Consider the following 18,654-nt stretch of genomic DNA (forward strand, 5'->3'; position numbering starts at 1 on the left):
TTTTTACAAAAATTAAAATATCAAAATATAAATTTCAGCGGCCGCAGCTGTACTTGGCAGCTGCCAGGGAAAACGGCGGCGGATCTTTATGAAATTTTAATACGTTATGTATACATGTAAGAACAGCTTAAGTTTAAAATTTGAAGTCTCTAAGTCAAAAATTGCGGCCACATGAGCCTTTTAAAGATTTCTGGAGACCTGGAGGATCATGACCTGCAGGATCATACCTGGAACCTGAAAGTGACTTGAACACCTGTATTTCATATCAGGATGTACTACTAGAGGATATTTTAGTATATTGGTATGATAAAATGCTTTGTTTTATTCAAAAAAAATATTTTTGCTCTTTACCTGGATGACCCTGCCAGGTTTTCTGGCCTCCTGTGCCCGTCAGGATGGAGATATTCAAAAAATTCCAACTTTCAGTTATGTGTCCTACCCATAATTAAAAAGTCACGCAGTTTGGGCTCTTTATCTTTCACACACAGAAAATGAGATAGAAAAAACCGGATGGGGGGCGTTCAACGCCCCCCCCCCCCCCCCGACCGTTAAGGGTTAATATGTAAAGATACTAAATTGTCATACCTAGAGTTGATAGTGACCATTTTCCAATTCCCGAGCCTGGCTCTATACACATCCACTCATTATCTAAAAAAATAATAGTTATTTCTTTCATCGTATTATAAACGACTTTCCGCGAATATAGAATGTACAATTATAAGATTAAAACTAGTTTTTTTTAGCCCCGAGATGCCGAAGGCACGGGCTAAAAAACTGGTTTTAATCTTATGATTGTACATTTCTATATTCGTAGAAAACTGGATATAATACGATGCTAGACATAGTTTTTTCGTATGGATGAGAACCGGTTCCTATTCACCGGATTCGAATGAATACGAGAAATACTATTAATCACAAAACTTAGTAAGCCAAAGTACTTGGACACTGTGACGTACGAACTGAAGCAGGGGCGTTCAATGGTGGGGGGTAAAGCCGTGTTAAGCCATATACAACATTTTTTTGTTTGTTGAAAAAATACTAGATTTTATACCCGCTTGAAGTTGCCACAAGAATCACCAAAAATTTTAGGGTGAGGGGGCCGGGGTAACGGGTAATATACTCCCATCCTATGAAACAGGTATTTTTTTATATTTCACACCCAAAATATTGGTTTATCCCCCTCCCCCCTCTATAGAATTTAGAAGAATTTAGGGGAGTGGAAGAAAAAAACTATTTAATGCTGGAGGGGCGGCTCCGCTTCTTGATTATTGGCAAATTTAAACAATTTAATGAAATATGAAAAGTTTGATCAAAAGGGGGTTATCTAACTGATTTTGCTGTAGCTGCGCTAATTATTGTATATGTTGATGAAAATAAATATACCAATTATAATATTATTTTTATAATTCATAATACTCAAGAAACAAGGATAAAGCTAATTAGTAATTTTAAGGAAATAAAATAAAAAATTAAATATTAAAAACTGAAAAACAGAAAAACAGACAATTGTTAAATTTGAATAAAATTTATATAGAAAATGTTTTAGACCTACATAAATGTCTCAGCTGTTTATCTGTAATAGCATCTGAGTAAATCATATTAAATGACAGACCAAGTTGTCTACATATCTAAATTAAATAGCCTTTTTTTTAAATGAATCACAATTCCACTATTTGCAATACGGACGGACTGACATACAAACATAGTGAGTTATATAAAAGCCTTGCTGTTAAAATCTTGTTTACCAAAAAATCAAGTTAATCATTATAATTAACGAATCTTTAATATTTACATGTATTTTTTAATATTAGTACTTTAAGTTGTTTATATAATAACAGGTGTCCTTCTATCTGTCTATTGGTAATATTATGGGGTTTCTACTTAAGTTTTAGAGTTGCAATAAGCATAATATTTTGATATAAAAATGTTGTAAACTATAAAACTAGCGGCTTCGCCCCTAATCCAATCGGATCAGTGGTTACCGAGATCTTAAGCTTCAGACGGGCAGACTGACGGACAGACAGACATCGTTCTACTTTGTATTATAGATTACATGTAAAGTTTTCAACGAAAGATCTTTTTATCTGCTATTAAGAAGTTAAGTTCAATGTTCTAATGTAACTTTTCTGCCAAAAGTTTTCTCAAAGAGATAAGAAGAGATGGTCTTTTACTTATACATATACATAGAGCAAGAAGGATGGAAACACGCCTATCTGAAAAGACGTCCATCTCAAAAAACCCCAACTCAAAAACGCCTATCTCAAAAAAAAGTCTTTTTAAAAAAATGCCTACTAAATAGATTTTTTAAAGTGCATTGTTCTATTTCAAGCAATCAATAGTTTAAATAGGGAAAGATTTTGTTAACATAAATATATTTTGTATGTATAAAAACATGCCAGCTATGATCTTTTTTTGATATTCAGAAGGTTGACATACACTTTTTCAATATATATATTTGTATTGGTTTTAATTTTAATAATATACAGAAAGGAGAAAACTATTTATATGTCTATCTATCTATTGATCAATTTATCTATCTATCTATCAAGCTAACCTGAAAGATATAATTCCTGTAGTGATGGGAGTGTTAATCCTTTAAATCCTATAAGTCTGTTACCACGTAAATCTAAAACCTGAAACAGATAAAGAAATGAAACCAGGAGTAAGGGAAAAGTTTATTTTGGCATAAGATAATTTAAACGTAGCTATGACTCATACAATAAGGTATACACTTAATTAATACCTCTAAGGATAGTTGAGAATAACTTATTCAGGGCCAGACGTTTATTGTAGGGCAATAACATCCCAACTATTGTAGACAACTAACCCTATTATAATAATACCTTTTTCTTGAAAATATTCTGTTGCATGGCAATAAGTTGTACTTGTTTTTGGACAAGGATTTCCCCCTACTTTTATTCAGCATCAGGTATAGCTTTTAACAGATTTAGTTATAATGTGGTTTGTGTTTTGTCACAAAATTAGGCCATCTAATGGATTATAATCTCTTCATCAAGCCTATTTTACACTTAAATGTGTAGCTAGGAGAAGAAGATATAATGTAATATATTAAGATTATCTTGATGTAATATTTAATCAGCATGTCTGATTATTTTTATTAATCTTTTTCTTATCTTTATTTTGCGAAGCTCCTATTAAATCCAAGTTTATCCATAAGTTGGAATGAGTAATCTGTTTCTTATCTGGACATCGGTAGGTTGGAATTTTTAAGTAACATTTTTTGCCAAAGATAAGGAGATAGTTATTTATCCAATTAACATATTTTTTTTAATTATTTGATATTTTACTTGTAATCTAATATTAGAGATACTATTATTACGTAATTGCTGAGCTACTTATGTTCATAGTAGCCTTTATTAATCTAGTCTCTGAACAATGTTTATTTGTCTAAGCTGATTTTTCAATAATAACACTATTTATAATTATATGAAAATATTAATTTAACAAAGATTAATAATTTTTCTCCCCAAATTTATGATATTCATTAAGCCACTCTTTACGCCCAAAAATGTTTAGGTATGCAATGTTTGATAATGAAGTAAAAATTGTTTAGTTAAAATTGCTCTTTAATTTCCAAACTAAAATTTGAAATTAATTAAAACAATTATTTCAAAACAATGATTCCAGGGACGATAAAACACATATTAAAGTCCTTAAAATGTCAGTTTCTTCTTTAACAGTATAATTTTTATCAGATTTACAAAAAAAAACTTTATAAAATTTTGTTTAGACTTCCAAATTCATATTTTGGTACTTACTTGATTTTTTTCTAAATATTTCTAAATAAAATTGAAAATCTAGAATTTCATTAAACTTTTCAGCAGAAAGAGATAATATATGAGTTTGGTATATAATATTTCATTTAAAACATATCATATTTCCATCTCTTGTCAACTTACATAAAATTAAACTTTCATTATTTCAACAATTTTATAACATTCTAATGTTACACCTTTTTTATATATTTCGATTAACTTCGATTATGCATGTACAGTAAATCTATTAAAAATTAATTTCGCAGGGATATATAGGGATAAGACAATGGCTGATAAATGATAATACACAATTTTGCCCCTTTTGTAGATTACAATTACTCGTTGGAACGTTATGACACTCAACTTATGTCCCCAAAATTGTTAAGCCAACGAATAGCGAACAGGATAAAAATTGGGGATCAGATAAACAGCCAAATATCCCCTCCCTACCTGAAATTTTTATTTATATTTCTTTAGAGTAAACGATGGCTTTACTTTGGAAATGAAACAGATCAGCAATGTAATTTTTGTAAATATTTCTATTTCCTACTCTCTTACAAAGACAGGGATACATTTTCTCTAGAAAACAATTATGCAGATTAAAATTTCAGGTACGGCAGCCGCAAGTCAAATTTAAATTATTTGGATGTTTTTTGAAATTTATCACCAAACGGTACAAATGATTAACTCCACCATTCTTTATGACATTGACAACTAGCAGTTACTTCCCTAGAGGCATCTTGTGGAACTTTAAAAAGAAGAAGGGGCTGGATCCTTGTGTGATTTTTTTGGGAGGGTGGAGAAAATAGTTAAAAGCATTCCTTACCAGGAATAAGGTATAACCAACAAGGGAAATAAACATAAAATAATATTTGGGGGGCAAATGGAGAGGTCGTCAATTTTACGATGTGTTGCCCCCCAACGACAGCTGAAAAACACGTAGAAGTTTCGTGATTTCTTTCCGAATTAATTTCGTTATTGGTAGAAGCTGATTCCTTACCCCCGACCGTGGCTCAACACCGTGACATAACTAAAGAAGTAAAAATAGTTCATACTGTTGGTATGTCAGGTGCGCGACATAAATAGTTAGAGAAGGGGGAATACAATGGCCCATAAACATAAGCAACTCATAACTATTGCACAGTTAGGACTTCTCAGACATCGGCCGTGTAATCAAAAGGTTGGTTGTCTGTTGGATGTTACTGTCAACTGAACCTAATATCCTTCTCATTAAAAGCGGACGATGCTCTGGATTCAATAGACGATCACTTCAAAATCGAAGGAGAAACCCGCCCTTACGAGGTAAGGTATAATCCTTCCCTGGATCACTTAGCAGCTAATAAAGGTACTAAGAAAGAGAGGGAATGTCTGATTGAGCCAACAGGAGAATCGCATCGGTACATACATTTAATTTCATTGGTTGAAATTTTGTACACATCTTGTTACGAATGCATGTTTTTTTCATTTCATACATAGATAAAAGTCAGCTGTAAACAGTATATTTTCTTAGTAGAAAGCTTTGCGGAATCAGAATTAACTGCCCAAAAATTTCGTTTAAATTTGAAAGCTTAGTAACGAGGTGGATTCTTTAAAAAAAAGTTAGGCTGGCTACTCGCTGGTGAGGCAAAATTATTTTTGTGAAAAATCCTCCAAAATCGAATAAAAAAATTTATAAAAATTAAATAAAATCTTAAAAGGGTTATTAACATATGATTTTGTTTAATTTTTGTAGATTTTTAATGTGCTTTTGGATGATTTTTCACAAAAATAATTTTGCCTCACTATCGAGTAGCGAGTCTATAATTTCTTAAGAATCCACATCAGCTTGAGTCGAAAGTAAACAATACTTTTGTCTGCTAGAAATGTTCCTTCTTAGATTTGACGAAAAAAGGGTTCAGAATATGCTTCTATTCTTATATTTCTATTTAGCAGCTTTACTGTAAAAGAAAACTGGGTAGTATATTATATTATGTCTCTCACTTATTCTATTTGTTTAACAGAATAGTAATCCATATCAATATCTTATGTTTGTTTTGCTAACTTTCTCTAGTTATCAAAATATTTAAATAATCTTCATGTTATTTCACAAATTGTTTTGCTTGCGATTCTAAAATGAAAAATACATCTATTTTAAGCTTTGAAAACTTTTTTCATTATAATTACATTTGGGATTTTTTTCAACATGGTAATTAATGAAAAGAAAAATTATTTGAAAATGAAAACAATCAAAATCAACAATTTTAAGAGAAGCTGTATTAAATAATGTAAAATATTGAAAATACGTTTAATATAACAAGGATGACAACATCCAAAGCGTTACGGACAGACGGACGGAATGACAGACTGATGAATGGATAATGTGAATCATAGAGTAGCTTTGCTGCTAAAAAAAAAACATATTAACATTATAATATTAGAGAATACCTCAAACTTGATTGAAAATATGATTTAACTTCTAAAAATATGAAAATATGGATAGAATATCATTGAGAGGTTAATGTGAAAGTTAGGTTAGATATGACTTGTCCTAATATTATCATAAAATTTTATGTTTTTCATCATATGCTCTGTATGCTGGCCTTCAATCATATTTTATCTTTTCACAAACAAACTCTTTCTATATCTGTTTTTATCACATCCTTGAAGGAGCATATAGTGCAAAATAACAAATTACGTCATATAATGCAAGTGAACTATGATAGCCGGTATACATTGTAATTGACAAATGGTAAAATGTATACTGGCCTATCATTGGCCATATATTTTTTATGGCATCATTTTTTATTAGGAACCATAAGCTGCTTCCACATATTATCTATTTATGTATCTAACTATCTTATATTAAAGTCTATTCATCCATCTCTCTATCCTTTGTCTATCCTTTGTCCTCCTATTATATAAAGTAGTAAGCGTTTTTTGTCTGTCCCGAAGGATCTCGCTAACCGCTGAACCGATTTAGTTTTCATTTACAGTGAAGCTTCTTATAGGTCCTGGGAATGTTTTAAACTATTTTTGGGGAGGGTGTCTTCACCCCCCTCCCCCCAAAAGAATATTCTTTTATTCTCTTGAAACTCAAATTCAAAATAGGATGAGGTCGACTTTTCCCCCTCCTACCTTAAGTGCCCCTAGAGGCTTCTAGGGGGCGTAGCCGCTAGTATTATATAAAGAAGTAAAGTTTTTTTACTGTAGCTTTAGATTTTGATAACAACTGAATCGACTGTTTTTGGAAGCTTTTTAAAAGTCCCTGGATGGTCGTAGGCTTTTTAATTCTTATAACTAAAGTGGTTTTAGGCTATTTTCCTACTTTCCTTACTCTTTCAAATACATAGCTGCTATATTACCATATACCAAGAATCTATCTATCTAACTAACAACATAAATACCTGTAAGTTAGTAAAAGTCTTGTTGTTGAATGTAGCACCATTAATCTCTGAACCTGAATAATAAAGATTAATCACTAGGTGTTGCAGTAGTGTGATAATGTTTTACAAAAAAAAGAGATTATAGGCTGGTTTTCTAGGATATTTAATGTCTATTATTAAAGTAATATTAAATCCCAACCTATCCTATAATATAAAGTATAAAAATGTCTTTGTCTGAATCTTCAATAACTACTGAACTGATTGAGTTAACCTTTTCATATACTTTAATTATAAAAAGGTGTTTGGTTGGTTTTGTGCTATTTTTCAATCTTTTTTACTCCTTTAACCACTAGTATCTTATAAAGAATTAGTCCAAATCGTCCAAGCTTTTTTTGAGGGGGGTAAAATGAGGGGTTTCAAAGGTTTGAGGGGAGTAATCTATCAATTTTTTAACTAAATTTTATTGGGGTTGAATATAAGGTTTCCAAGTTTGAGGGGGGTAAACACCTCTTTACCCCCATTTGATATGCTTTCAAAAACATACCTAACTCTTACAGGAATCCCCATTCAAAGTTTATAATCGCTAGAACAAATCTTACATTTATAAATTGACTAAGAGCTATATATTACGGACGAACTTACGACGGATCGACCCTAGATTTAGAAAACCTACGCTTTTAAAAATGTCAGCTCACCTGTAATATTAATCTTGTTTATTTGAGCAGTGTCTATGGCAAAATTTTGCAATAGTTGTTGAAATTCCACATTTGGTAGGTCTGATTCTATAATATCAACAACATGTACACCAGATGAAAGCTGTCGTTCCAAGCCAGGGTAATCTAAAAACAATAAAATTTACAGAAAAAAAGATAATCTTTTAGATTAGTATTTAATCCCTCTTATTAACCTATTTTTGTTTTACTATGAAAATAGAACTTTACAGTATACTGAAGATAATAAAATAAAAACAAGGATGACAAGGATGCTCAGAAATCAATGGGTAGAACAAACAAACTTGATTATAAAGATGCTTAAAATATTGTGCCTTGTTGTCCCAAAAAAATCAATGTTCCGAAATTTATATGAATACTATGATTATATAATTCAAAAAATTGTCAAAAAATTGCATTTTTAATGTTATTGTACTGACTTTTAACAATTATAGAAATTATACCGAAACTGTTACAGGAATCATCATCCAATTTATTATGAAATACAAAAAAAATAATAAAGCACATTATTCATCTCAATTTTGAATCAATTACTTAATTGTTTAGTTATTTTTTAGACATTCTCTATTGTTCCTGGTATTCATTATTCTCCTTTACTTATTCAAAAAGAAAAATTTTGGGGGTGCCGTAAGCTCATTTTGGGGGGGGGGTAATCTTTATTACATAGAGGCATTTTTTATTTGGAGGGGAGGTAATAACCCCTTTACCCCCCACCCTCCCTTTGGACGTCTATGTCCCAAAGTCCCTTTTTTAATGTTCCTGATTTTTTTAGTCACATTTTCGGGTTATCTCAAATGAAGTGAAGCTTAAAATTACGAAAAAAGCCTATCTTAGAAAATGTATTTTTTTTCTTTCAGTCTCCCTATTTTGTTTAAATGTGTGTGTCTTTGTTTCTTATCTATGCTGCCATGCCTTTTTAAAATCTTGTTTTAGAAACAAATTTCAAATGAAACATTAAATTAATGAATCGAAGAACGAAATTAAAATATTTGTAATTTACGTTTTAATTTTAATATTTTAGTTAAATTTGAAGTTTACACGTTAAATAACAAAATATTGTTAACATGAAATTTTAAAGAATATAACCTCATGTAAAACGTATTGATGTTAGCAGTATAATTCCAAGGACAATTTTTTTTACAACAAAATATCCCTTTTGGATATTAGTTATTTATCACATCGTACTATAGACAGCTTTCCTCGGATATCAAAATAAAATATGATAAGATGTAATCAAGTTCTGTTGGACCAATAAATTTATAGTATAGATGTATAAAGAGCTTACTATTTGATTTCCAATTGCAAAGACCCAGAGCGTTGCAGACGAAAAATAATTTCATTTAACTTTGCTTTCTAATTTCAGCTGTTTAATGCTTTTAATGTTTTAATTCTTCTGCTTTTTGAAAAAGAAAGGGACAATTTTTGTGTAAAATTGCCATTTCTTTCTAAACTTATTTAGAACTGCCATTATCAATTTTTCACAACTAGGCTCCTGACTATACAATTATATTCATAATCATCATTTCTGATTTACAATACTGCATTTTTAAACCTAGTTATTTGTGATTAATAAGACATTTTTCCTAATGATGTGAATACTTTGTCGCAAATCAAAATTATCAAGTTTTTAGTGACATCTAGCGACAAATGTAGAACTAATATATTGCAGATGTTCCCAAATTTATTTTTTGCCTGAATTTACGTTGTTTTAAATTATTTTTCCATAAAGGGTTGAGCTCTCTCTCAGGTGGTGGCAAATTAACTATGTCCTTATTTTAAGTAATTGGGTTATTGTCAGTTTTTTGAGATCAGTAGATATTTTTCAAAATATTTTTCAACAATTGAACAGTATTTAGACAATGCAAAACGAATTTAACTAGGATGAATGCAAACATCATTGTAGTTCATACATAGACGTCCAAGAAAAGGGGTAAAGGGGTGTTCACCCCTTTAGACTTTGAAATCTCTTATTTTACACCCAACAAGTTTTTTAAAAATACGTTAGATTACTCCCCTTAAACGTATGGAACCCCTCATTCAAAGAAAAAAGCTTGGGCGTCCTTGTGTTCACATTAGTTTCCAATTTGCTTTTTGTTCTTTTGCCAGCACCCGGTTGTATTTACATTTTTGAAAGATTCAGCTGATTTGAAAGACCCAACCCACAGACGGTACAAGGCCTTTGAGAAAGGAACAGGGTTACAAATACTATTTATCACTCTATATATATTACTTTAATGTTGGACCCTTGATTTTTTTTATTATACATAGAAAATTGTCTACAATATAATATACGATACATCAATAAACCGGTTTAAAACCAGAAGATTATAATCAGTTAAGAAGCTATACTGAAGAAAAGTATTCTAACCTGTTAATGCAGAAGTCTTTGAAACTTTGCACATGATTATTCTTGTTCCAATTTGAAATATTGAAGATTCAATTCCATTCCATCTCTCATAAACTTCTTCCTTAAGGTTCACCTAAACAAATAGAAAATATATAAAAGACTAAGAATGACAATATTTATAAGTAGCGAAGCACAAAAATCATGAATTAATAAATAATGAACATGTATGGTAAATAATTAATCAAATGTAAAGTTCTCATAAAAAAGGCAAGAGAAAAAAACATAATAATCCTAGATTTTAGGAATGCTGGAAAATAACGTTATATTCAGAAAAATATTCATATGTTTTTGATGCATTACCGACTGACCAACAAAAAATGGCATTTAATTTTCATATTTATATTTTTTAAATAATTGTCCTTTCATCTATGAGAAAAGAACAAACTGAAACCTAATATCAATACTATTACCTTAAAAAATTTAGAAAATCGGACCATAAACACTTTAGATATGTGGAAATGGGTGGACAAACAGACAAAGTGAGACTTAGAGCAGATGATCAGTGGTCATAAAAAGAATGGTGAACAGAAGGAAAGGACAAGAATAAAAAATTACGAGAACGCATATTATACGTATAATTTATTTAAAATTTTAAAAAAGATATCTATTTCTAAAAAGAAAAATAGAATAAAATTTCTAGACTTTGACAAAAATCTAAAATCATTTTTTTAAGGTTTTGGATGAATATGACCAATTCTGAGCAATAAGAAATTTTAAAATCTTTACAAAAGTATTTTTTTCAAGTATATGAAACTCATTTCCATTTGGAGTCTTATTTAAAACCATAAAAGATTTTTATATAGTTTATATTATAGAACAAAATAAATAACAAAATATTGGGGCCTGATGTTGATCCTGTATTACTTCCTGAATTTATTCTACCGAAAAATTTGCATTGAAAACAAAATTCAACTTTCATACGTAGCCCTTATTCTTAAACAATGATTCTATTATTTATTTTAAATTTTATTCATATTTTCTTATATGTTTACAAAATAAATTTAGACTTGGAAGACATTATATTACAAAGCAAACTTTTACATTTTCTGTAGTATAAAAACTTTTAAATGTAATTATCTTAAAGAATATAGGCTTGCTTTTTTATAGAGTTATAGTAAAAAAGACCAATAAATAAACTATTTTGAAAAATCAAAATATACATATATATTTTGAGTTCAAAGATTTCTAACTGAGCTGGTCCAATTAGGTTTTATGGAGAAGCATTTTACTTGTCCTAGGTTATTTTCCATAGGAAATGGGACTTCCTCTAGACTAGTAAACAAATAACTTATTTATCTAAAAAAATTATCCTGTTTATCTAAGTTTTGGAATAATGATTGCTAGGAAAAGAAACAGGGACGGCAAGTTGGGGGGGGGGGGGGGGTAAAGAGGTGAATACTTACCCCCCCCCCCCCCCAAAAAAAAAATCAATTTGCCAACGGCTTTCCCAAATTTTATGATTTTTCATTTTTACCTCCCCCCCCCAAATAAAAAAACTTGGACGTCCTTGTCTCTATGATATAAAGATTACCCCCCCCCCACTCCACCATGAACTTGACACTTTACAAGTGTTAATGTTTGTTTGTTCTTTCGTTTCAGAGCTTTGCTTTTAAGGATGCTGTCATCCTTGTTTTATTTTAGTTTTATATTTTAGTGTTAAAAATGCAAAGATGCAACAAAGTCTATTTCAACTTTCTCTGTTGCTCATATATATTCTCAAAGTATCTTCCCCAGCCATTTCAAACTTTGATGCCTTAGCTTTAATTTCAAGGATCCCGAGGGATATGGAAATAGGAGAAAAAGTAATATAACCAAAAATTGTTATAAACAAAAATTATTGGTTGGAAAAAAATGAACACTGGTATAGACCAACATAGACCTCAAAACCAACCAAGTACAGAAAGTGTTTATTTACTAAGCTTAGTTGAATTTACAAATTAATTTCTGCTCCCTTCCTTCATGCTGCCTTATGCCATGGAAGAGTGAGTAGTATTAAAAAAAAAACTTCTTTTAAAATTATATCTTTGCTCTTTCCTTATTCATTGTCTTCTGTTTACTGACAAAAAAGATAATTTAATTCCAAATATACGGTTTAAATGTATAGTGAAGATTCTCTTTTATTAATGATATACTAGATATTTATATCCTAATGTATATAAAACTTATCTTGCTCTTTTGCCAGTTCAATATATGTATTACAGAGAAGATTTTATTTTATTAGCAAATTTGTGGACCTATGAATGGCATTGTCTTTACTGGTGGTTTCTCTAATCTATAACTAGCCGTCCTTTCGTTAAGCATTTTGTCATATCGATATAAATTTATATATTATATTTATCTACCAATGTATGTTGAAAATCATATTTTTCAGTACATATATTTTGAATGAAGGATATACAACTGATAATTATTGTTTCTTAGACTAAAGTAAAGCATTTGACAAAAAAATAAAATAAAAAAACATTAAGCTTTTTGAATAAAGTTAAAAAAGACAACAAATTATCATAAAACATTTTAGGCGATTATTATATTTATATTCCTTAAATGTAACAGAGGTAGTGACTTACGGACTCTATCTAGTGGAAAGTTTTTCTTTGAAAATGATAATAATTTACCTGGGCATAAGAGTCACAGAATTGAGTTTTGGATTTCAGTAAATGCTGGTAGAAATTTGATTCGGGATCTTATCATTTTTAGGTATTTTAAAACAATAATAAAATAATTTTTTATTACACTTTAATTAGAACGAAAAATGCAAAATGCCTAAATAAACGTTAACAACTATCCGTCATGTACAGACGGACTGACTCAGGGACGGAACCTAATTGTAGAAGATCTTTTCTTTTGAAAATAGAAAGTTTTTAACAGTTTTTTTATCGGGGAAGTTTTCTCGGGAATAGTCCCTTTCCTAACATCGCCCCATAAGAGGCGATGCGTCGTATTTTCAAAATGGCTTTTTATAGGTTATTTTAGATTAGGTTAGGTTATATTGGGTTAGGTGATTGCCCCACAGGGTTAGATAATTTGCCCCGTAGGGTTAATTCCCCCCGCAGGGGCTAGAAATAGGAGAAAAGCTACTGTGAAAAATACGAAGAATCGCCCCATAAGGTACGATGTTACTAAAGGGACTATACCCGTTTTCTCAAATATCTGTAGCCCTGTTTTAGAGTTATATAAAGAAAAAATACAAAAAAAAGTCATAAAATACACTTGCCATTAAAATTTGAGATATTTGTAAAATTATTTGAAAAATCTTTCAAATGTAAAATTCATTGTTTTCTTTCTTTTTGGCCTCTAGATATTTCCATGATGCAATCTAACAAGGATACCTTTATAAGTAAAACTTGGACAATTTCTAAATTGATTTCGATGACGAAGAAAGTCTCTAAAAAAATCAGCATGTGACGTCATAAAAATGAGGGATTATCCATCTCTTTTTTAGGGGTTTTCTTTACCACTCCTCCTCTCCTAATCCCTCATCTTTATGACGGCATAATTTTTTTTGAGGGACTTTTGAGCACTTAACTATAAATCTTTAAAATGAAAGAATAAAAAAATATTTAAGGTGGGGTATGTGGGTACCCTCACCCAAATAGATCAAACTATCCCGGGACCTAAATGAAGCTATATCTGTACACAGGTTACCGAGATGTTTTGAAACAAACATACAGGCAGACATAACACATATTATTTCAGGAATGTAAAATATCTTCGCTAATTTAAAATGTACTATTGCGTTTTTTAAACAATTTTCATTTTAAATATTTCATTTAATTCTGTTTCAAAATATTTTCCTATCATTCGATCTTTATTTCTATGTTTTAATCTTGATAACACAGGCAGGTTAAGACTGTCCGGTAGAAAATTATTTTCACTAGTAATAGGACTGTACAAATCACTTATTGTTTGTTGATGTTCACTAGTGTAATCTTCCAGACTGATATATTTGTGATTATATAATACAATATTTGGTAAACAGAAAGAAGGTTTTATAATGATAGATAGGTCTACAACAGTATATTAAGATACTTAGAAAGAAAGATTGAGATCTACATAAATAGTTAAAAACTGACAACAAATGAAAAGAAAACATACATAGACTGTCATAAATATAAATAAAAAACACAAAAAAATGAAAAAAAGTTAAAATTATTGATTAGCATTAAAAGAGGGACTAATAAGTTAAAAAGATATAAAATGGATAGATAAAAGATAGATATTATTTTAGTATTGTATAATCACCTCTTATCATTATCACTCATGAATTCATAATTATAAGTTCTATTATTAATTGAACTATACTTGTTGAACAGAATTGTTGTCCAGGGGTTTGGGTTTGTGGCTTCCAGTTTATAGCCCTCCTGAAAAAAAAACAATATCCTTATCCAATAGAAATAAAAGAAAAAATATTCTATAAAAAAAAACAGAGATCTTAAGGGACAATAGATGTAAATGCCAAATCATTATAAATAATATAACTCTTTTTGCGAATAAAATTTTTAATTGAAAATTTTGTACAACCCAATCCAAATTTAAAAATACTTTTTAAACTTTGGGTACAGGTTTAATTGACAGTTCAATTTCCCCTCCTTCAATGACTTGGAATCCTTATAATAAAGAAACATAAACTTTATCTGTCTGTAACAAAAGATCTTTAACTGCTGAACCAATATGGTTCTCCTTTACAGGGTAGCTTTTCAAAGATCCTGGGAAGGTTTAAAAGTATTTTGAGGGTACACCAATGTGTGTTTAATCAAAGTCTAAATGATAAATATTATTTGTAATGCCTACCGTAGGTAAATTATGTTGTTGAAATGTTGCCGCTGGTAGGTTGTCTGCGGGTAGGTTGGCCACAGGCAGGCTCCAGGTTTCCAAAACTGGAGACAGGTTTAGCACCATAAAGATGACAGGGTAGCTAAGATATTTAGTACAGTCACACATTTTTATTTCAACTTTTACTTGATGACGACATATTAATATTTTGAATAACTTTTTGTTAATAGTTTATGCATACTTGTACTTGTTAGCATTTTATCATCCATTCTCTTTCTGAAATAAAATTTTTTAAATTGTTAGGAAAACCCAGGGATAAAAATTTATAAGACAATGGCCGATAAGTTGATGTACATCCAAAATAATGAAACACAAATTACAACTTCTCTAAATTACAATAAGTGGTTGAAACGTTATGACACTCTACTTAATGAACCAACCAACCATTTAAAATACAACAAAAGTTCCAAAAGTTTATGAGCCAACGAATAAGAAAACTATATTATAAAACTTTTGGGACTAGTGAAATAAACAGCCCAATGTTCCCTCCCTTGTTGAAAAACAGACATCGTTTTATAGATGTAAAATGCATCCTAGAATATTTTTTAAGGCTACCCTCACCCCCTTACCAAAAGCAAACATCGTATGCACGCCCTTGGTTGAAAGAATACCTTACTTTATTGAAGAATCTGGCTTTGAATAAAAGATTTATTGTATACTTTACAATAGAGAAAATTGCGCTATTCAATGTAAAATAAATAAACAATACATGGATGTAAACATCCATAAGTGGAGAAGCTTATAAATGTTTTAAAGAAATATAAGATCCAAAGAACATCGTTAAATTTTTGAAGATTTTATGAGGCATGATAATATTTAGAAGTTAAACCTAATTATTACAAGTTTAATTAAGCAAAGTTAATAAGAACATTAATATGACAAATGAGCATTAATTTTTATTACTTTGTCCGTCCGTATAGTCATTTATGCCACATGTCAATCAAAGTAGAGGTTCTTTGAGCAAATATGATTTTCCTGGTTTCTGCTAAAGATAGATGTCTAATGTTAATCTTAAAGAATTCCATAAGCAAAACTCTTTGTGTCTAACTTTTTTTGTTTGGATGCTTAATTTTTTTTACTTTTCCACCTATCCTTGTTCTTCTAAAGAAAACATTCATCTGTAAAGTAGAATAAAATAAATTCAGTAACCAATGACAATAATGTACAAAGCAAGCTAAACAATTTAAATATTATACCACAATATATTCATTTAAACAATAAATATGTAAGTATATATTTTTTTGTTCTTTAGTAAGGACTCTGCTGTGTTTATATTTATGACGCTATTAGCTGAATTCAAAGACCCTATACAAAATCGGGACAGGCTCATGCCCCTATACTCTTTTAGTTCATTATTTATGCAGAAGAAAATAGAAGCAAAACATATAGTTAGCCAATAATCTAAATTGAAAAGACAATGAACGATAATTTTATTTATACATCCTTGATTGAGATTAACAGAATTGCCTTTAGATTAAAATTATTGGTGGCAAAGTTTAGGCACAGAAGATATGTATTGAAATTTAATAACAGTCAATAAAATGTATAAGCTAACGATAGAGAGATCGTACACTTCAGTATAATTCACAGAAAAATGTCCCCTCTCTCTCTATCTCCCTATAGGTTGCTAGTAAAGTTTCTTTTAGTAGTGAGGGTTAGTTTTTCTCTTGTAAATATAAATCGGGCCAAAGCACATTATGGGATGAACAATGATTTTTTTAAATGAAGGAATATATTCAGTTCAAGTTGTTACATGTTCAGAAGGGTATAAAGACATATGGCCAGTCTAAATTGAATAGTAGAAATAATAGCTTTGCTGATAAAAAGAAACATTATTTTCTATTCTGCGTATATTCTGAATTGAGTACATTATCTGTCTTGAAATAAACATAGTAAATAAATCATTATGATGGATTCTTTTTAGTAATGAGGCTACTCTGTAATTCGAAATGTCCGTCTGTATGTCTAAATCATTTTGGGGAAAACTTGATTTTTTCAGCACCTATTTAAGACTCTTTCTTTTACTCATTTTTAGTTTTAAATGACTACTGAAAATCTGTCCTAAAACCCAATTATTATCTGGTTTTCTATCCATAATCAGTCCTTCGATACAACATTTTACCCATGATATGTTAATATTTTCATTAAAAGAATATAAGAATTATGTATGTCTGTTCGTCTGTTCCGTAAGATTTCGATGTCCATTAAATAAAATATGGCTCTCCTTTACAGTGAAGCTATTTATATTTTTTAGCCATTTTAGGGGAGGCAACCCTTCCCCTCCCAAAAAAAAATCTCTTTAACTAAAATTTATGATCTAAATCTGAACCCCTCCCATCCCCCCTTAGAAAACCGCTAGATGTAAATAAACATCTTTGTATGACATACAATCATCCATTACTTAAAGACTAACTTTGCTACTAATATATTGTGAATAATGTAGCCTTATCTAGTAAGTTAAAAAGTATTTTAATTATTTGTAAAGGGATTAGATATTAATTGGGGCTGTAAAATGTAAAACTTTGATAAGATTATTTTTTAATAAAAATAAGATTAGACGACTTTTTTGAGGATGTTTAAAAAAATATGTTAATATATTATGATATACTAGCGGCTACGCCCCTAGAGGTTCTAGTGGCACTTCAAATGTTTTTTTTATATTCAAATATGTCAATGTTGCGTTTGACGTTTATGTTTTGTTGAACTCTCTTTGTTAAATCGAGAAACGTAATTTTTTTTGATTTTTTGTGATTCCTCTTGGGAGGGTGGTGGTACCCCATCCCCAAAATAGGTATAAACCTTCCCAGGACCTATGAGAATCTACTCTGTTGAGGAGAACCCGATCGGTTCAGCGGTTAGCGAGATCCTTCGGTACAAACAAACACACAAACAGACATACTGATACTTTAATATAAGGATATTTTCGTCAAATAAGTTCGTTATTTAAATAAAATTCAATGGTAGTAGTTATAAAAGTAGAACCCAAAAAGTAATATGGTAATATTTGAACCATCTTTATTTTTTATTAAAAATTTCACATCTTTTATAGCTACCCAATTCATTAACATTATTTTCCATGGTCCGAAATTGAATATTGCCCTTAGTGGGATTTTTTTTTTGGGGGGGGGGTATTTTAAATTTTATAATTAAAAAGATAAAGTAAAAACAATTTATCTTTAGAGGGTGGGTGGTTGTACCTTCAAACCTTCCCTTGAAAAAAAATACAATCCACTCTAATTGAGAAAAAATGTTTTCTGTTTAAAACTAAAATAGAAATAGGAAGGTTGATTTACTATACCTCCCTACAGAGCTCCTAGAGACCTCTAGGGGCGTAGCCGCTAGTGAATGAATAATGAAAAATGCATCTGGTAATTATAGAATTCCAATGAATCATATTACAGAGTCTACCGAGAATGTACAGTACACAATAGTACATATAAAAATTAAAACATTCATTTAAAAGTTTTAAAATGCTTCATTTGTACATTTTATCAAATAAATCGTTTTCAAATGATTAGTACAAAATGTTGACTGTACAAAATTAG

The 18,654-nt window shown here is 30.1% G+C and overlaps 2 protein-coding genes across 2 annotated transcripts in view; both read right to left on the bottom strand.

Moving 5' to 3' along the window:
- The window catches only part of LOC145329780 (uncharacterized), a 34,533-nt gene extending 21,578 nt beyond the window's left edge, over nt 1-12,955 (bottom strand). Inside the window, exons 1-6 of the mRNA XM_080174172.1 lie at nt 12,892-12,955; nt 10,238-10,349; nt 7,834-7,977; nt 7,160-7,212; nt 2,555-2,633; nt 586-648 (exon numbers count right to left, since the gene is read on the bottom strand). Coding sequence (XP_080030298.1) covers nt 586-648; nt 2,555-2,633; nt 7,160-7,212; nt 7,834-7,977; nt 10,238-10,271 — 373 coding nt within the window. The 5' untranslated portion in view covers nt 10,272-10,349; nt 12,892-12,955. The remainder of the gene's footprint in view (nt 1-585; nt 649-2,554; nt 2,634-7,159; nt 7,213-7,833; nt 7,978-10,237; nt 10,350-12,891) is intronic.
- A 1,062-nt stretch (nt 12,956-14,017) lies between these two features.
- Nucleotides 14,018-15,321, bottom strand: LOC145330741 (uncharacterized). Its single transcript, XM_080175406.1, has 3 exons — nt 15,068-15,321; nt 14,519-14,637; nt 14,018-14,213 (listed from the first exon to the last, which is right to left on the bottom strand). The coding sequence occupies exons 1-3, from the start codon at nt 15,215-15,217 to the stop codon at nt 14,018-14,020; spliced, it is 465 nt and encodes a 154-aa protein (XP_080031532.1). The 5' UTR covers nt 15,218-15,321.
- Between the last annotated feature and the right edge of the window lie 3,333 nt (nt 15,322-18,654).

The sequence above is a fragment of the Acartia tonsa genome, chromosome 10, assembly GCF_053477335.1.
Source record: "Acartia tonsa isolate MP-2025a chromosome 10, ASM5347733v1, whole genome shotgun sequence".
NCBI classification, from domain to species: Eukaryota; Metazoa; Arthropoda; class Copepoda; order Calanoida; family Acartiidae; genus Acartia; species Acartia tonsa.